This window comes from Biomphalaria glabrata, chromosome 14 (assembly GCF_947242115.1).
Source record: "Biomphalaria glabrata chromosome 14, xgBioGlab47.1, whole genome shotgun sequence".
Lineage (NCBI taxonomy): Eukaryota > Metazoa > Mollusca > Gastropoda > Planorbidae > Biomphalaria > Biomphalaria glabrata.
In genome coordinates, this window is record NC_074724.1 from 17,877,435 (window position 1) to 17,896,538 (window position 19,104).

Below are 19,104 nucleotides of genomic sequence, written 5' to 3' on the forward strand. Positions count from 1 at the left end.
ATTTGATGTAACACTAACATTCCAACCCAATCATGTTTTTAAATACTTCTAAACCTTTATGCAAAAAGAATTATAATTAACATTGTTATAAAGGGAGGGCTTATGTTTAATTAATTGACATGATAGCATTATGGACCATTCAGACAGTCTGTATACTAATTGCCAACGAATGGAGTGGGTGTAAGGATACTTTTTATTTCTTTTCTTTTTATTTCTTTGGTTGCTGTGATAGTAAGTACAATATTTGTCACCTCATTACGGTAATTTGTATTCATATTGTTGTAACTCTGTGATGCGCTATGATGTCTCGTTCTGCAAACGGTGCACTGCCTGCTAAGGACTAGACTAGAAATGAATGACTAGAAGCAACGGGAGTCCGCCCAAGTCTGGAGCTAATGGAGAAGCTATGCTTAAGGCACTGTTATATGTTTGTGATGTCATGTTACTAAAGAAAGACCAGTATTCGTTTAGTCGCTTCAATTAGATTGAAAGAAATGAAAGAAGAACTTTGTTGGCTTGGTTTGAAAAGCTTCGAGAGAGACAGAAAAGTTCTAAGGGCAGGCCTCATGCAAGCTCTTATTCAGGAAGACGAGGACCCGAAGACCTGTCAATTTAAAATTGAACCGAGCTACTGGTCAAGAAGCAGGACAAGATTGAAAAGATTGGCATACTTGATACAAGGATTAGTACAATGCAGGACAAGTTGGATGAAATGGTGTCGCAAGTGGAAGATCAAAGAGACTTGTTGGTGAAGGAGCAGTTGCTCCGTAGACTCGTTAGTGAAGGAAAAGTTGCATGGTTAGAACTGTGGGACTGTGGCTGCAAAAAACAGTGGTTATGGAAGCGTCGTCTTTGCCTGTGATTTGGGCAAGTCTGACGAGTGCGACTTTTAAGCCGACAAACGTGACAGTGATTGCTGCGACGATTTCAACTGGATGTACTGACTTGAAAAGAACGAGACAGGTGAAGGAAGAGTTCTGCTATGTGTCTGAAGCTTTTGCTCCTGATGTCCCTACTACGAGTGCTTCAATGAACCGGGTCTGCGTCCAAGCCTGTTGCTGTCGACCTTAAAGACATCTGTCTGTCTGCCAGTACGAAGAAAGGATCTCGAATATTTATAACTAGCGTTTAACAAGAACTGGACTTGCCTTGGACTTGGAGATATCTGCAAATGAGTGACAGAGGAGATAGCTGAAAAATTATCTCAGAGAAGATATCCACAAACTGCAATACAGAGAAGATATCTGCAAAATGTATGGCAGAGGAGACACCAGCAAATTGCTAGACTGACTTTCTATGAAACTACAAATCCTTCATAACACTTAGACATTAAAGCCTTTTGCTTTATAAGTACTTGGATAGCTCAGAGGCTAACAAGTCGGCCTTCTGTTGTGGAAGACCGAGTTTGAATTCAGACTTGAGCAATTCAATTTAATTGTTTTTGAAAAGGCAGCACGGAAACCTTCTCCTAGATACTCACTCCTACCGAGTCCCATCCCTCATGTCCCACCGAGTCCCACCCCTCATGTCCCACCGAGTCCCACCCCTCATGTCCCACCGAGTCCCACCCATCATGTTCCACCGAGTCCCACCCCTCATGTCCAATCCACCTGATCTACAAAAATGATTGAACCATAGTGCAAAGAACATGCTCTATAAGCAAGAATGTTGCGTCAAACAAAAATATTTAATAAAATATTTCCAAACCCACACATTTTTGTTATTCTAGATTCTAGAAGTAATAAAAAATAATTTCATTAAGATTCTAAATATGTCCTACAATTTAAAGACTTAAGCTTTATTTTGTTATATTTTACTTGTTTATGATTGTAAAAGTTGAGGTGTCTATTTGATAACCTAAATGTCTAAAGCATGACTATCCTCCAAACCTTTGTGTACTTTCTTCATTTACCACTTCAACCATAAACTATCCAAATATTTTAAGTTGCTGATATAGAACAGAGATATAGAAATTATGTTCTCTTTCAATCTGTAGTGCGATATTCTATTCTGATGAAAAAAAATATCACCTTAGAAGTGTGTCATGTACCAGTAAAAATTTCCCGTTTGAACTTTCGCTTTTTGTGTGTCAATTGTTTGAAGTAATTCGACAGTTATATTGGTTTAAACAAGTTTCATTAACGTAAAATTAATTTTGGCTTTGAATTTCTAAAATAGACACACACAAGAATGTTTAAGAAATGAGCTCGGGAAACAAATTATTCACCTGAGCGAGCCTCGGTCACCAGGTACTTTCAATAATGAATGTAATCAAAACAAAGGGCGGTGTGTAGAGAAATGCGTAGACACTTTAGTTGAGTCTTCTACTAAAACGTATCCATTTGATTGAGCCAAACGAAACATCTGATTCAAAAACATATCAGACATTGATTTTAGCGTCCCCCTTTTAGGATTCATGGGATAGAAGAAACTCTTGAGAAGGTTTCATGAGGTATTGGTGAATGGACACGAGATGACCTGAAATGTACCGATGTCCGAAAATGTAAAACAAATAATCTTAAACACTCATTTTTCTGTGGAGGAAATGCGAGAAAAATATATATCATTTTATTTGTAAGGAATAACTTGTTAAATATTACATCAGCTAAGATATTTAGAGCTACATTTTTGTTTATATCTTTTAGAGATTTGTTTTAAAATATCATTTGTGGCCTTTAAAGCAACTTTTTAAAAAAATCCAAAAAGAAACAAAACAAAAAAAATACCTTTCAACCGAAAATCTTCCATACACGATTGGATGATTTTATTAACGTCTCTAACCTTAAGATTGTACATTCTCTTTTATATGTAGACTTTTTCTAAAATATTGAAATGAATCAATAATGCATCAGAAATGATGTTTTTGATTTATTTGAAGGGATTAACAAGAGAGTTTGGTGAAAGCAGTGAATGTAACCTGAACAGACATCTATTTATACCTAACAGGATGGGCTTAGCCAGGAGGTTTCAAAACCCCGTCTCCCGAAATTAAATCCCCGGCAAGGGGGCGTGTGACTAGTGTCTCTTGCTTTCTCCCAACTATGCTAACTTTATTTTTTCTCTATTCGTATAACCTTGTTCGGGGCAAGAGCGTCATGCATTTTGGTTTTGAATTGTTTGTTATGTCACAAAGTCCGGTGCCATTTATTGGTCATTCTGTACATATACAGATATAAGTATCCTACAATTAAAATCATAATTGTGTTGGTTGCTCTGTGTGCGAATGATGTTGTTGTCAGGTTGAACCTCGGGACCTTCAGTTTGTTCAGCTAGTGAACAACATATATTATTCTTTAACCCTGACAGAGCGGGTTAGATAAGATTGTGTTACTTTTTATTATTTGTTTAATTATAGGGGAGAAGATAATATTAACTGCATAATACACTGTTTTTATAAGCCACGCATGGGCGTAGCCAAGTTTTTTTTTTTCGGGGGGGTCTCCCCATCCCTACCAATATATATATATATATATATATAATTAAATTAGAATTAGAATTTTGAGTCATTTAATTTTTTTATATTGAAGAGGTATTTTTTTTGGCTTTAAACCCCGTTTAAACTCAAAACCCCCTTTGGCTACGCTCATAGATTTTTATGTGTGTCATTTAGATTTTTTTTTAAAAATATTTTTTATCTGGAAAACCCGCTGCAAAGGGAGGGAGGGGGGACACAAACCACTCTTGGCTACGCTCATAGATTCTGGTGGCTGGTGAATGCATATTCTTATATTGAAAAGTGGGTTTGATATTTAATTTCGGAGGGGGGTTTTAAAATCAAAATCTTCCTTAGCTCTTGGAATATGGGGATTGTCGTTTGCATTATATTTTTTTTTGTTTTATAAAAGAGGGGAATTTAACTGCAAAACCCCTTGTAGGGAGTTTTAAACTCAAAGCCCCCTTGTCTGCGCTGGGGGGATTTCATTTCGAGGGGGGTTGAAACCCAACCTTCCCCCCCCCCCGGCTACGCAGATGAACCCACGTATATGGTTTTGATATCTTGATATTTTCATATTTTGATTGTACATAGTGATAGTCTGCTTTCCATTGTACAATAGTGTTTCTAATCGTTCATTGCCATAGTATTCAAGATGTCCATTTATTGCGTACAAAACTTTGAATAGATATTTGTGTCTCCGGTGTAAAATAATAGAATTGTTCCTAAGCTTATTTTGTTTTAAAAGTTATAAGATTATTTGTGTGCATTTATTTAGCCCTCCGAAATCAGCTCTTCCGTTTGTAGCTAAATGTTATATAGTTCTTTAATTTAGATTGTTTAGTTGATTGCGAAAATCTTCAATAGATGTCACGCTTTCTATATGAACGGTTATTTCCTCAGGTTTTGAAAATGAACTTTTACATTCAACTTCAAGATGAGTGACACAGCACAGGAAGTGACTAAAGACGCATGAAGTAATTTCAAACATGGCGTCTCACTGGCATAGAAAAGAACACTTGACATACATCGGCAGACGTGAGAGCGGAAGTACTTCTTACCACGTCTTGAAAACAAGAGGAAAATAATTTGTAGTAGAAATGATTGACAAGGGTTTTTTTTTTATTCTCTGCAATGAAGTAACTCAATAGAGAAACTCATTATTAAGCAACGTATAACAATTTTTTTTAAATAACTGCAAGCTATTCTATAGATAAACATGCATGTTCATAACACATGCAGTGTTTAAAATTATACAAATAAAAAGACATTCTCACTAATCACTTGAAATAATTCTCTTCAGTCTAAATTTCTTGGTCAATTGATCACAACATCTAGCCACTCATTTCTAATACTGTTCTTTTTTCTTTCACGCTTTCGTTCTCTCTCCACCTTTCTCTCTCTCTCTCTCTCTCTCTCTCTCTCTCTCTCTCTCTCAGTCTACCTATCAACATTTCATAAACACACTTATTTAAATAAAATGATATTTAAGTATTACTGAAATATACATAACAACATGTGTTAACAGTGGATGACTACGTATTAAATAAAATGCCCTTATAAAAAAAATTAAGACCGAACTAGCTCCTGAAGAAGACACTCTAATTAACAACTTTTCTTTTCTTTTGTTCTTTTTGTTTTAACTTGTTACGTTGTTCTTTTTTCTTCGTTTCTTTTTTCTTCAACTTTTCTTTCCGAAATTTGTGTGTATGAACTTTTTGAACTTTGAACCCTGGTAAAGAAGTGGAAAGGCGAGTGACTGAAGTTTGATTTACATTGAGGCTGGGCACTTTGGCCTTTGTTTTTATCGGTCTGTTCTCTGAAAATAAAATGAGATCTTTTGTTAAGTCAATAAATAAAATAGAATTTGTATTTACTTGAAAAAAAGAATCTATTATATAATTATTAATTTATTTTTAAAATTATTTTAACTAAAAAAAAACAAGGACTTGATCTTATTGATAAAAAATGATGAATGCTAATTTGTGACTTCACTTGTTTCTCGGTATAATTAACTTCAAGGGAAGTAATCTACAGAAGACAAGTACAAGACATTATTCGTTGTGTTTGCCTCATAACATTCTCGTAGACGTTGACTATGGATGCGCTCTACTATATTTCATAACTTTTTAAAAAAGTTTGGACAGAAATGTGTGCGTGGGAATATTTTAAGAAAGTCAAAAATTTCGTTTAATTAGCGAGTCTGACATGTAAGTATCCAGAACAGGTTAGACACTAGTTATGTCCCTTGCCCTCTCCCGTTTATTCGTTCCTTGCTCTTTTTTTCTTGAGACTCCTACTTTTAGCTGGGCATAACATGGACAGTGGTCAAAACATAGACAGTGGTCAAAACATGGACAGTGGTTAAAAGCAAAAAACAAATATAATCATTTATCATCTGAAAGTTGATTGAGTGAGTTGTCAATGACGCGAATGTCGTTGATTGAAACCTATACTGCCAAATATTTACCGAGCTTTTATCAAGTCACTCCGTCTGTCTGTCTGTCTGGTCAAAATCTTTTACAAATCTTTTTTTTCCCATTCTCCTTCTCGGATCAAGTTGAAACTTCAATCAATTATCCAAAGTGGATGACTATACATAAAGTCAGGATGAGGTGATAATTACTTTGTAATAATTCACACACATTTTGAGACTTTCAGAATAGCAAACATACAAAGAAAATGTCAAAAACTACTTACCACTCAGAACTACTTTCAGCGACAAATTACTACATAACAATTCAGCTCCTTTTCTAGAACAAATTTGAACCGTTTGATTCCCAATGTCTTGATCTGTGATGTTTGCAATCTTAATTGTTATCAGTCGTCTCCAGTTCTTGTTCAATTTTTCCTTCACACAAAGTTTGGGCCCACATAACTTAGTCTTCTGTTTGTGAGTTTGATAATAGACTGACACTGCAGAGACTTTCTTGGACATAGTGACATTGACACTGAGAGTCAGAGATTTCCCAATTTTTGTTGTTAGCACTGCCTCCGTTGGACTTAGTACAGGTGAACCTGAAAAATGGAGTGAAGCATATTGTTTCTATTTCTAAACTGAGGTAGTGTTAGTACTTAGTACTTAGTAGTATTGTCTTACTTAACATGAAACAACATTTCAGAAACTAAGTCATTCTGAAGTAGAACAGAATCCCATATGTTATTGTATAAACATGTATTGACAGAGAACAGGAAGTAATCAATTTCGTTCTAGACATTATTCAAAGACCTTGAACTGTGACTCAGAGTTGTGTCACTACAAAATTCAATGACTTTCTTCAGCTATGTTTATGTCGCTGTGACTAGACATTCCAGATTTGTTTCAATAATGTACAAAGTTTCGATAATTTCTTAGTACCTCACATTTTAACTAACAAAATAAAATAAATATTTAAAAAAAAAAAAAAACAAGCTTTTCTAAGGGGAAGAACCACAACATCATTGCCATCCATCGCAATACTGCAAGATTTAACTCTATTTATCCATACAACAAAATTTAGTAACATTAATTGATTAAATAATTGCTTAATTTTTTATTGATTTGCGTATTGTCATCGAATATGAATAATATGGAAAATTAAAACTCGAGAATGGGTAGTGGGAGATAAATAAAAGTGTTCAAAATGTGTATTAGAATAAGCCTTGAAAAAATAAACTTCTACACTTAATTTTAAATGCCCGATTTTGGGGTCAATTTAGTTATACTTACCAAGACTCCCAGACACACTTTAATCAAGTGTTTCTCAAACCTTATTTAATGACGCCCTCTGGACCAACAAATTTACGTTCGCACCTCAGTAGCAGCTGAGGGCAATCTGGGCTTCAAAAATTCATTGTCCTGGCATATCCATGCCATTAATAATAGCAGATCTAATAAAGGTAAATTAAGGGATGAAACGAGCCGATAGTGAAGTGTGAGAAACAGTCATGGACTTTTAGCTTGTATTTTAGAATAGATTTGTATCGTCTTATGAGTACCCTCTTGTCAGAATGAGGTTTTGTGGCGGGTCTTTTTTTTTCACGTAAAATACGTATTTGTCGAAACAGCCTAAGAAGATGACATTGTACCGATAAGTGGGATGTGTTGGTGTGGTCATGGCCACATTCCTATATGCTTGTGAGTCTTGGACACTGACTGCAGAGCTAGAGAGGAGGATCCTAGCAATGGAATTGAGATGCTACAAAGGATCCTAGGTATCATATTTAAAGACCGCATCACAAACCAAGAGATTAGAGACAGGGTTACTGCAGCGATTGGACCCAATGATGACCTGCTTACTATCGTAAAAAATCGCAAGCTAAGAAGCTATGGCTATCTTACAAGGCTCGCAAATACTTTCCTTTAGGGAACAGTACCAGGAAAAGGAAGAAGAGGCAGACAGAGAAAGCGATGGGAAGACAACATAAAAGAATGGAAGGGCCTGCCACGAGGTTCTGGCTAGGGCGAAGGACAGAGAGGAATGGAGAAGGACGGTCGACAAATCTTGCATGGTGCCCCAATTGTCTAACAGACTAAGGGATAGGTAAAGATAAGGATGGTCTCGTTTGATGAATTTAAGATAACAATGTACCAGTAAGTGGGATGTGGTGTTCTCGTTAGTTGACATTTAAGTCTTGTGGACTAGTTAGGGTAGCCAAACAAATACTTACAATTATGTACAAATAGATCAATTTTTCTCTTCGATGTCTGTGTATCACAATAGTAAGTACCCATGTCTTGACAACTAAGCGGAGGAAATGTGAAGTTGATTGAAGGAGCTCTATCAGCTTTTAGGATTGCTCCGTCTAATTTCTTGATAGATATTTTGGGCGATGATGTTTGCTGGTCCTCATCATTGTCACAAACAAAAACCAGATCTGTCGCACCTTTCATTTTGTTCACGTTAGAGCTTCGGAACTTGATTGGAAGTACTGGACCTAATTAGAATACAGACAAGTGTGTACATACACAGAAGTACTGGACCTAATTAGAATACAGACAAGTGTGTACATACATAGAAGTACTGGACCTAATTAGAATACAGACAAGTGTGTACATACAGAGAAGCACTGGACCTAATTAGAATACAGACAAGTGTGTACATACACAGAAGTACTGGACCTAATTAGAATACAGACAAGTGTGTACATACAGAGAAGTACTGGACCTAATTAGAATACAGACAAGTGTGTACATACAGAGAAGTACAGGACCTAATTAGAATACAGACAAGTGTGTACATACAGAGAAGTACAGGACCTAATTAGAATACAGACAAGTGTGTACATACAGAGAAGCACTGGACCTAATTAGAATACAGACAAGTGTGTACATACAGAGAAACACTGGACCTAATTAGAATACAGACAAGTGTGTACATACAGAGAAGCACTGGACCTAAATAGAATGCAGACAAGTGTGTACATACAGAGAAGCACTGGACCTAATTAGAATGCAGACAAGTGTGTACATACAGAGAAGCACTGGACCTAATTAGAATGCAGACAAGTGTGTACATACAGAGAAGCACTGGACCTAATTAGAATACAGACTAGTGTGTACATACACAGAAGAATTCAAATGAGCTCTTTAAATATATTAAGTATAAAACAGGATTCTTTTTACAAAGTTAAAGATATATTGACTAATATTGACTAATATTGAATAATATACATAGCACGATCCGGAATTGTAAGAAAAATAATTTTCTTTAGCTTTTAGTGTGACACATCAACAGACTGCACAAAATAAATAGCGAGTGGAGTAAGATTCTTTAGCAGACCCGTAACCCGCTATTTATACATCTAATAATGACTGGTCTTGTAATACTCTAAACTTTCAGTTAACAATGACCTCATGGAATACAGTCCCAATCAACTTACATTTAACCATGACCTCATGCAATACAGTCCCAATCAACTTACATTGAACCATGACCTCATGTAATACAGTCCCAACCAACTTACATTCAACCATGACCTGATGTAATACAGTCCCAATCAACTTACATTGAACCATTACCTCATGTAATACAGTCCCAATCAACTTACATTGAACCATGACCTCATGTAATACAGTCCCAATCAACTTACATTTAACCATGACCTCATGTAATACAGTCCCAATCAACTTACATTGAACCATGACCTCATGTAATACAGTCCCAATCAACTTACATTTAACCATGACCTCATGTAATACAGTCCCAATCAACTTACATTGAACCATGACCTCATGTAATACAGTCCCAACCAACTTACATTTAACCATGACCTGATGTAATACAGTCCCAATCAACTTACATTTAACCATGACCTGATGTAATACAGTCCCAATCAACTTACATTTAACCATGACCTCATGTAATACAGTCCCAATCAACTTACATTTAACCATGACCTAATGTAATACAGTCCCTATCAACTTACATTTAACCATGACCTCATGTAATACAGTCCCAATCAACTTACATTTAACCATGACCTGATGTAATACAGTCCCAATCAACTTACATTTAACCATGACCTCATGTAATACAGTCCCAATCAACTTACATTGAACCATGACCTCATGTAATACAGTCCCTATCAACTTACATTTAACCATGACCTCATGTAATACAGTCCCAATCAACTTACATTGAACCATGACCTCATGTAATACAGTCCCAACCAACTTACATTTAACCATGACCTGATGTAATACAGTCCCAATCAACTTACATTTAACCATGACCTGATGTAATACAGTCCCAATCAACTTACATTTAACCATGACCTCATGTAATACAGTCCCAATCAACTTACATTTAACCATGACCTAATGTAATACAGTCCCAATCAACTTACATTTAACCATGACCTCATGTAATACAGTCCCAATCAACTTACATTTAACCATGACCTCATGTAATACAGTCCCAATCAACTTACATTTAACCATGACCTCATGTAATACAGTCCCAATCAACTTACATTTAACCATGACCTCATGTAATACAGTCCCAATCAACTTACATTTAACCATGACCTCATGTAATACAGTCCCAATCAACTTACATTTAACCATGACCTCATGTAATACAGTCCCAATCAACTTACATTGAACCATGACCTCATGTAATACAGTCCCAATCAACTTACATTTAACAAGGACTGTTCTTGTAATACAGTCCCAATCAACTTACATTTAACAAGGACTGTTCATGTAATACAGTCCCAATCAACTTACATTTAACAAGGACTGTTCATGTAATACAGTCCCAATCAACTTACATTTAACAAGGACTGTTCATGTAATACAGTCCCAATCAACTTACATTTAACAAGGACTGTTCATGTAATACAGTCCCAATCAACTTACATTTAACCATGACCTCATGTAATACAGTCCCAATCAACTTACATTTAACAAGGACTGTTCTTGTAATACAGTCCCAATCAACTTACATTTAACAAGGACTGTTCATGTAATACAGTCCCAATCAACTTACATTTAACAAGGACTGTTCATGTAATACAGTCCCAATCAACTTACATTTAACAAGGACTGTTCATGTAATACAGTCCCAATCAACTTACATTTAACAAGGACTGTTCATGTAATACAGTCCCAATCAACTTACATTTAACAAGGACTGTTCATGTAATACAGTCCCAATCAACTTACATTTAACAAGGACTGTTCATGTAATACAGTCCCAATCAACTTACATTTAACAAGGACTGTTTTTGTAATGCTGGGCCATTCTCTGTGGTTACCAGCTCTGCACGTGTATTTGCCGGCATCTGTACAGTCCATCTGAGTCTTGACATACTGGACACTTACATTTGACGTCACGCCGTCCTTTACAAACTCCCGTTTGATTTCTCTATTGTCTTTCAATAAAGCCACGTAGATAGAGTAACCACTAGCCGAACATGTCAGTTGAATGGACTCAGATTTGTTGATATAGAAAGTATCTTGTAAGTGTGAATGCAAATGTATTATCTCAGACTTTTCTGAGGTATATATTTTCAGTTGAAAACTATCTAGAGTGACGGTTTCTGAAATGAACAAATTGATAATGAGATGTATATATTTGTCTTTAGATGTTAAGAAAGACAAAACTACATATTTTATAATTAAAACAAACAAATTAAAACAAGATTTAAAAGAGAGTTTATGTGATACACAAACTCGGATGCGACCCGAAGGGTCCACACATAAGTCATATGTTTCGTAAGCAAGGTATGTAAAGAGGCAGGCTTCAATATTTTAGAACACATATTAAAACCTACGAACTACCAACTGCTACATTTTTACTATTCTGCATACAAAATAAATCGGTGGGGGCTGAAAATGTTGCCGATATTATTGTATGGTTTGGTTGGTTCACTTTTTCATTATTATTATTAATACATAGTAACGAATGAACATTTGATTATTTAGATTTGGTTCAGCGTGGGCCCGGGTGTAGTTAAATAATTAATCTAATTAATGGCTGAACTATGGATAAATGAGATGGTGAATGGTCAGTCTCTCATTTGTGTGGAAGAAGTCGTTTCCTTTTGTCAAGTATTTAAAGAAAAGACATTCTGGTTTTTGCACTGCTATTCAGACTAGCATTAAGTAATATAAAACACTGCCTAAAAAATCTTCGTTTTAAAACTGTGTATATTTACAGTCATATAGAATACGTGGATTTTTTTTTTTAAAGACACGTGCAAAATAAGGTCACTGGGTCACTGGGTCATCGGTTTGATACGTGGAGAGATACTAGGATTACCTACAAAGTCAAAACATGCTATTGTTACCCCAAACAAAAAAACTAGAAAGAGGAAAGAGTTCGCTTTGAGATGCTAAGAACAGACAACTCATCTGAACAAGATTTGTTAAGGGCTGGAGCAAGGAAAATGTGACATGTAATTTCTTATTAATATTTGTTTTTCGGTTTTTCCTTTAGGTTTTAATTGTAAATTGTAAGTTTGATTTCCTAGCTCTTTTAGTTTTCGTTTGTTTTAAGCATTCCAAACTTTGATTTGTTTGAAAAAAATTCCAGACTTGAGAAAATTTCGGCAGTTACTTCCCTCTGTAAAAGAAACATATTACTTTGAACAGGAGGTGCGTGACATAGGATACTTTGTTGTACACAATTAATCATTTGATTTATACAGAATTAAATATAAATATATTTCCATTAACTTTATTTTATTACATATTTATTGGAACTTCTACAACACACAAGACAAACTAGTTAACGGAACTACAGGGTGTCCAGATTGTACAAGCAAGATCAACTTGTCTACATTTAGGTTAGATTGAAAATGGTTTGTGCAATTAGAAACTCGCATATATCGCCATAGTGGCCCTTGTTGTAGACTGAAAGTCACTTGCAATTTATGTTAGATCGAAATCAATTCGTTACATGTGTTTTATGTATGAATAAATTGTTGGCAATCATGAAATGGAAAGCATGCATGAATATTTACCAGAGTTGTCAACAAGTAAGATCAATGAAAGAGCCAATGAAATGACTTGAGACATTGCGCAACCTGTTCTTGAAGAGAACATGTCAAGGGAGTGAACTGCTAGGACAAGACGAGACTTGTGTCTTGGCTCAGACGACGAGCATTAATTAATGTCGGGGTTAGACAACAAAAAGGTTTTGTTTCCACTCGAAATGTCATCATATGACTCACTCTGTTAATTATCATAAATGATTAATCACAAAACGCTTAGTGTTGGCTGTAACCGACAAATCGTCTGTATGATCGCCATCTTGGTTGATAGCAACATTCACAAGGGATGTTACTCCCTATATCCAAAATAATGTTTCATTGAATCATCTTTGCGATTAAAATAACAAAGTTAATAACACATCTTATTTTGTAACATTGCAACAGCTAAATTAAAATGAAAATCCATTGAAAGTTCGATACATTTAAAATAATATCACAGCTGACATAAAAGTTCTTAGCACAATTCCTATGCCACAACGGTCTATTTGTCTCTCGAGTAGTAGTTCTTGTTGGCTTATTACTTTCACTATTATTGTCTAGTGTAGAAGTAACTACTTCAAACTGTGCTGTTAGTAGTGGACGATTTGTAGACAAATTTGGTCTTTTATCATCATCATCAAAGACATTCCCTGCAAAACAGTTTTCCTTGGTCGAGTATCAAATCTGTTGCTTATGTAGTGACCTTCATTATCTCCCTTGATCTTATAAGATCTTGGACATTGTTGTTCTGTTACAATGACAGGATACCATCTTGTTTGTTCTGGGTTCTGGTAAAAAATAGTTTGTCCTAAATAGAGATTTGATAAATCCCGAGCTTGCTTATCAAAGTGTCTCTTTACTTGTCCTTTACATTTCTCTTTCCAACCACAACATGTTCACTTAAAGACTTTCACCATTTTGTTTAGGGCCACATTGGTATGTACGTGAACAGCTTCATAGCTACTTATAAAGTCCATTCATACGGTTCTATTTTACTGTTAAGAGATTAACACTTAAGTCTTACATCATGTATTATAAAAGTGTAACGGCTATTTATGTTGGCTCTGTTAAGATTGTTGGTGAAGGTATTGCAAGCTAGGAGCGGGACTTGGTTGGCTATGCTGCTGTTTGACATCTTCTGACAAAGTACTTGGGCTAGAGAAACAAAATCAAATAGAGTTTCGTTCCTTTTTGAAGGCATGTAGAATCTTGAAAGTCAAGTGATTTCATGACCTGTATGGCTGTAGTGCAGTTGGAGCGTTCATGGGGTGTTCCCTCGTCAGGTCTGTCTAGTATTTCTCTGTGGTGAAAATGTTTTGGTCCCTCTTATAAAAAGATTACGGTTTATATATCTCTAATAGTATGTAACATCATTCACTGTTTATATATCTCAAATAGTATGTAACATCATTCACTGTTTATATATCTCAAATAGTATGTAACATCATTCACTGTTTATATATCTCAAATAGTATGTAACATCATTCACTGTTTATATATCTCAAATAGTATGTAACATCATTCACTGTTTATATATCTCCAATAGTATGTAACATCATTCACTGTTTATATATCTCCAATAGTATGTAACATCATTCACTGTTTATATATCTCAAATAGTATGTAACATCATTCACTGTTTATATATCTCAAATAGTATGTAACATGATTCACTGTTTATATATCTCAAATAGTATGTAATATCATTCACTGTTTATATATCTCAAATAGTATGTAACATCATTCACTGTTTATATATCTCAAATAGTATGTAACATCATTCACTGTTTATATATCTCAAATAGTATGTAACATCATTCACTGTTTATATATCTCAAATAGTATGTAACATCATTCACTGTTTATATATCTCAAATAGTATGTAACATCATTCATTGTTTATATATCTCAAATAGTATGTAACATCATTCACTGTTTATATATCTCAAATAGTATGTAACATCATTCACTGTTTATATATCTCAAATAGTATGTAACATCATTCACTGTTTATATATCTCAAATAGTATGTAACATCATTCTCTGTTTATATATCTCAAATAGTATGTAACATCATTCACTGTTTATATATCTCAAATAGTATGTAACATCATTCACTGTTTCACATTTGTATTACAAACCAAGCTACAAGTAGGTAGGCAGATAGGTAGGTAGGCAGCTAGGTAGGTAGGCAGCTAGGTAGGTAGGCAACTAGGTAGGTAGGCAGCTAGGTAGGTAGGCAACTATGTATGTAGGCAGCTAGGTAAGTAGGCAACTAGGTAGGTAGGCAACTAGGTAGATAGGCAACTAGGTATGTAGGCAGCTAGGTAGGTAGGCAACTAAGTAGGTAGGCCGCTAGGTAGGTAGGCAACTAGGTAGGTAGGCAACTAGGTAGATAGGCAACTAGGTATGTAGGCAGCTAGGTAGGTAGGCAACTAAGTAGGTAGGCCGCTAGGTAGGTAGGCAACTAGGTAGGTAGGCAGCTAGGTAAATAGGCAACTAGGTAGATCGGCAACTAGGTAGGTAGGCAACTAGGTATGTAGGCAGCTAGGTAGGTAGGCAACTAGGTAGGTAGGCAGCTAGGTAGGTAGGCAACTAGGTAGGTAGGCAGCTAGGTAGATAGGCAACAAGGCAGGTAGGCAACTAGGTAGGTAGGCAGTTAGATAGGTAGGCAGCTAGATATGCAGGCAGCTAGATAGGTAGGCACCTAGATAGGTAGGCAACTAGGTAGGTAGGCAGCTAGATATGCAGGCAGCTAGATAGGTAGGCTGCTAGATATGCAGGCAGCTAGATATGTAGGCACCTAGATAGGTAGGCACCTAGATAGGTAGGCAGCTAGATATGTAGGCAGCTAGATATGTAGGCAGCTAGATAGGTAGGCAGCTAGTTAGGTAGGTAGCTAGATATGTAGGCAGCTAGATATGTAGGCAGCTAGATAGGTAGGCAGCTAGTTAGGTAGGTAGCTAGATATGTATGCAGCTAGTTAGGTAGGCAACTAATTAGGTAGGCAACTAGATATGTAGGCAGCTAGATATGTAGGCAGCTAGTTAGGTAGGCAGCTAGATATGTAGGCAGCTAGATATATAGGCAGCTAGATAGGTAGGCAGCTAGATAGGTAGGCAGCTAGATATGTAGGCAGCTAGAACGGTAGGCAGCTAGATATGTAGGCAGCTAGATATGTAGGCAGCTAGATAGGTAGGCTGCTTGATATGCAGGTAGCTAGATATGTAGGCACCTAGATAGGTAGGCAGCTAGATATGCAGGCAGCTAGATATGCAGGCAGCTAGTTAGGTAGGCAGCTAGATATGTAGGCAGCTAGTTAGGTAGACAGCTAGATATGACATTATTGAAGCTAGATAGGTAGGCAGCTATATATGTAGGCAGCTAGATTTGTAGGCAGCTAGTTAGGTAGGCAGCTAGTTAGGTAGGCAGCTAGATAGGTAGGCAGCTAGATAGGTAGGATAGCTTCAATATATTGAATTTTTTCGTTTGTTCTGACGGGGATTGTTTTATTCAAAGATTTAGGCTAGTCTTCAGGTTCAAGTATTTGTATTCATTAGAACCATAGTAAATGTGTTTAGACTCATTGATGCATGAAGACAGTCAGCATGAGTTATGTACCTTACAAGCGTCTGACTAAAGATTTATTTCCTCTTGACTTCCTAATGACATCATCTTGCTATTGACACATTTTCAAGTTGACAAGTCAACCATTTAGTCAAGTAACAGCTACAGTTGGTTCTAGAGCTGAAGTTTCTATGGGGTCATTGACCGAGAAAGCCATTAGACTACTTAGTAGACATTAACTTATATTAATAAGTTTGACCGAATTTAACATTAATTATTAAGATCAATTAAAAAAATATTCAGTAATTGTTTTAAACAAATTTTATAATTTTATCAAATCTGCAAACGTCTGTCGACAGATTTAAATTTAAAAAAATAATTACTATTGAAATTAGATTTCCCTCTCAGTGTCACGCGTGGGTACATCGGCAGACTTTGTCATAGCCATTTTGATCATCTTTGTTATTACTTTACATTTAGAAACATGGGCGGAATACGTATATGGGCATCCAGGCTAATAATTTCCGACAATAGCTTAGCTAATTTACAAAAAACTGATTCGCTAATTTCACCTGGGTAATGTGCACAATAGCGGCTTTCTTACCGTTAAAGTAAAGGTTAGGGTTAGTAAGTTTTGGGTTGGGGCTATGATATGTAAGTTAGCAGAACAAGAATATATGTTAGTGCGAAGGGTTTTAAATCCAGATTGTGATTCTTTCACATTGTACATCAGAGTTTTTTTTTAATTAATGTTCATGATCTAAAACAGTGATGACCAACATATGGACCGCGAGTTATACCTGGACCATTGATCTCCACCGTTTTTTTTTTTTTCTGTAAGTGTTGGAAATTATTTTTATGGTCCCTAGGCTGAAACTGTGTGAGCATCAGAGATCTTTAACTATTGGCAGATTTAACCTCATCTTTAACTATTGGCAGATTTAACCTAATGGTTTGACACGCAATTGTTAACGGATTTTTTTATTGAAATGTATGTCAATTTTTTTTTTATTTCGTTGTCCAAAAGTAAATCCCATTAAACTACTGTTTGTTTTCACATTTTGTTTAAGTTTTTTAAGGCAAAGAAAACATTTTTAAGGAAAAAAAAGATATGAAGAAATGTGGTGACGATGTAATAGAAGCTTTACAATAACGGAATGTTGGTGGAGAGTGAAAAGTGTATCCTATATATAACACTAGCCTGTATACACAAAGTCACTTCTGATTCAGTGGGGGACATGGTCAACTTAACAAGAAATAGTATATTGATTTCTTTCAAAATTTATCTTCATCTTCCTCTGTTCATTTCCTACGAGTCTCGTTAGATTTTAATATATCACATGTCACATTATTGTAAGACTCCGTGGGCTGATGTGGTGTTTCTTTCTTTTCCAATTAGGATTATTTCTATTTGGTCTGTTATGTTTAAAATGTAAGTTAAGAAACTTTGAATCAAGATGTACTTTCAAGTCACAGTTATTACTTGCTGCTAATTGTTCACCAAAATTTGGGTATTTGGCTAATGACTCAATATCAAATATCAAATTTGGCGTCATTATCAATTAATCATTTCCTCTTTACTGATTCAAGATGAGTAGTTTCATTTGTTCCAAACTTCAGAATGAGTTGTCTGATCTTGTCAACTTCCGACGTTAAAAGACACCTTGAACTTTCTTGTATTTACTACTGCGTCATAGATCTTAGAATCTAAACAAGAGTTTAATCATCACTAGCCAGGTCCTTTTGAAACCACATAGTGGAATCACAATATTTTATTTTTAAGTTTTTTAACATAGTTATGGGTTTAAATTCAAAAAGTATATACCTTATTAAAGAAACTATTATAAATCAACAATGTTATCAGTCAATGATGTTCACCATTCTTCTAAGCTCGGGACCATTTCAAGTATCGATACCCATGTCACGGGCCACATAACTTTTTGTCCATTTCAATGGTATCGATCCTCTTCAGATTAGTTATGCAATGTGGCAACTAACTAGGGGACATGAATTGCTCCATTTCACGGGCCTGATAAAGACCATGTGGCATAGTTTAGGCATCGCTGTGACAGGTTTTAAGTAAATCATGTTTGGGCAAGGAGGACATATTCATATTTTTTTACCGAAAGAAAAATGTTTTAGAAATAAAAAATTAATTTTAATTTTTCTTGATTTTTGTAGTTTTGTTTTCATTGTGTATTTATTTTTTTTAAAGTTTGAAAATTGTTTTATGTTAAAAGAAAACAACAACAAAAAACAGATACAAAAACAACAGAAAGTAGTTTGATGGGAGTTATACAATCAACATTACGAAATAGGCGGCTGAGTACCTTACCATACAACCACTAAGTCTATTCTGTATTGAAGGAAGACACAGGATTGAAGGAGATGACACAGGATTGAAGGAGATGACACAGGATTGATGGAGATGACACAGGATTGAAGGATGGCACAGGATTGAAGGAGATGACACAGGATTGAAGGATGGCACAGGATTGAAGGAGATGACACAGGATTGAAGGATGGCACAGGATTGAAGGAGATGACACAGGATTGAAGGAGATGACACAGGATTGAAGGAGATGACACAGGATTGAAGGAGATGACACAGGATTGAAGGAGATGACACAGGATTGAAGGATGGC

At 35.7% G+C, this 19,104-nt stretch overlaps 1 protein-coding gene across 1 annotated transcript; it reads right to left on the minus strand.

Moving 5' to 3' along the window:
* Positions 1–4,534: 4,534 nt before the first annotated feature.
* On the minus strand, positions 4,535–13,053 carry LOC129922896 (uncharacterized). The gene is made up of 5 exons (XM_056011078.1): positions 12,884–13,053; positions 11,126–11,458; positions 8,084–8,350; positions 6,134–6,451; positions 4,535–5,252 (listed from the first exon to the last, which is right to left on the minus strand). The coding sequence occupies exons 1-5, from the start codon at positions 12,963–12,965 to the stop codon at positions 5,035–5,037; spliced, it is 1,218 nt and encodes a 405-aa protein (XP_055867053.1). The 5' UTR covers positions 12,966–13,053; the 3' UTR covers positions 4,535–5,034.
* Positions 13,054–19,104: the final 6,051 nt, after the last annotated feature.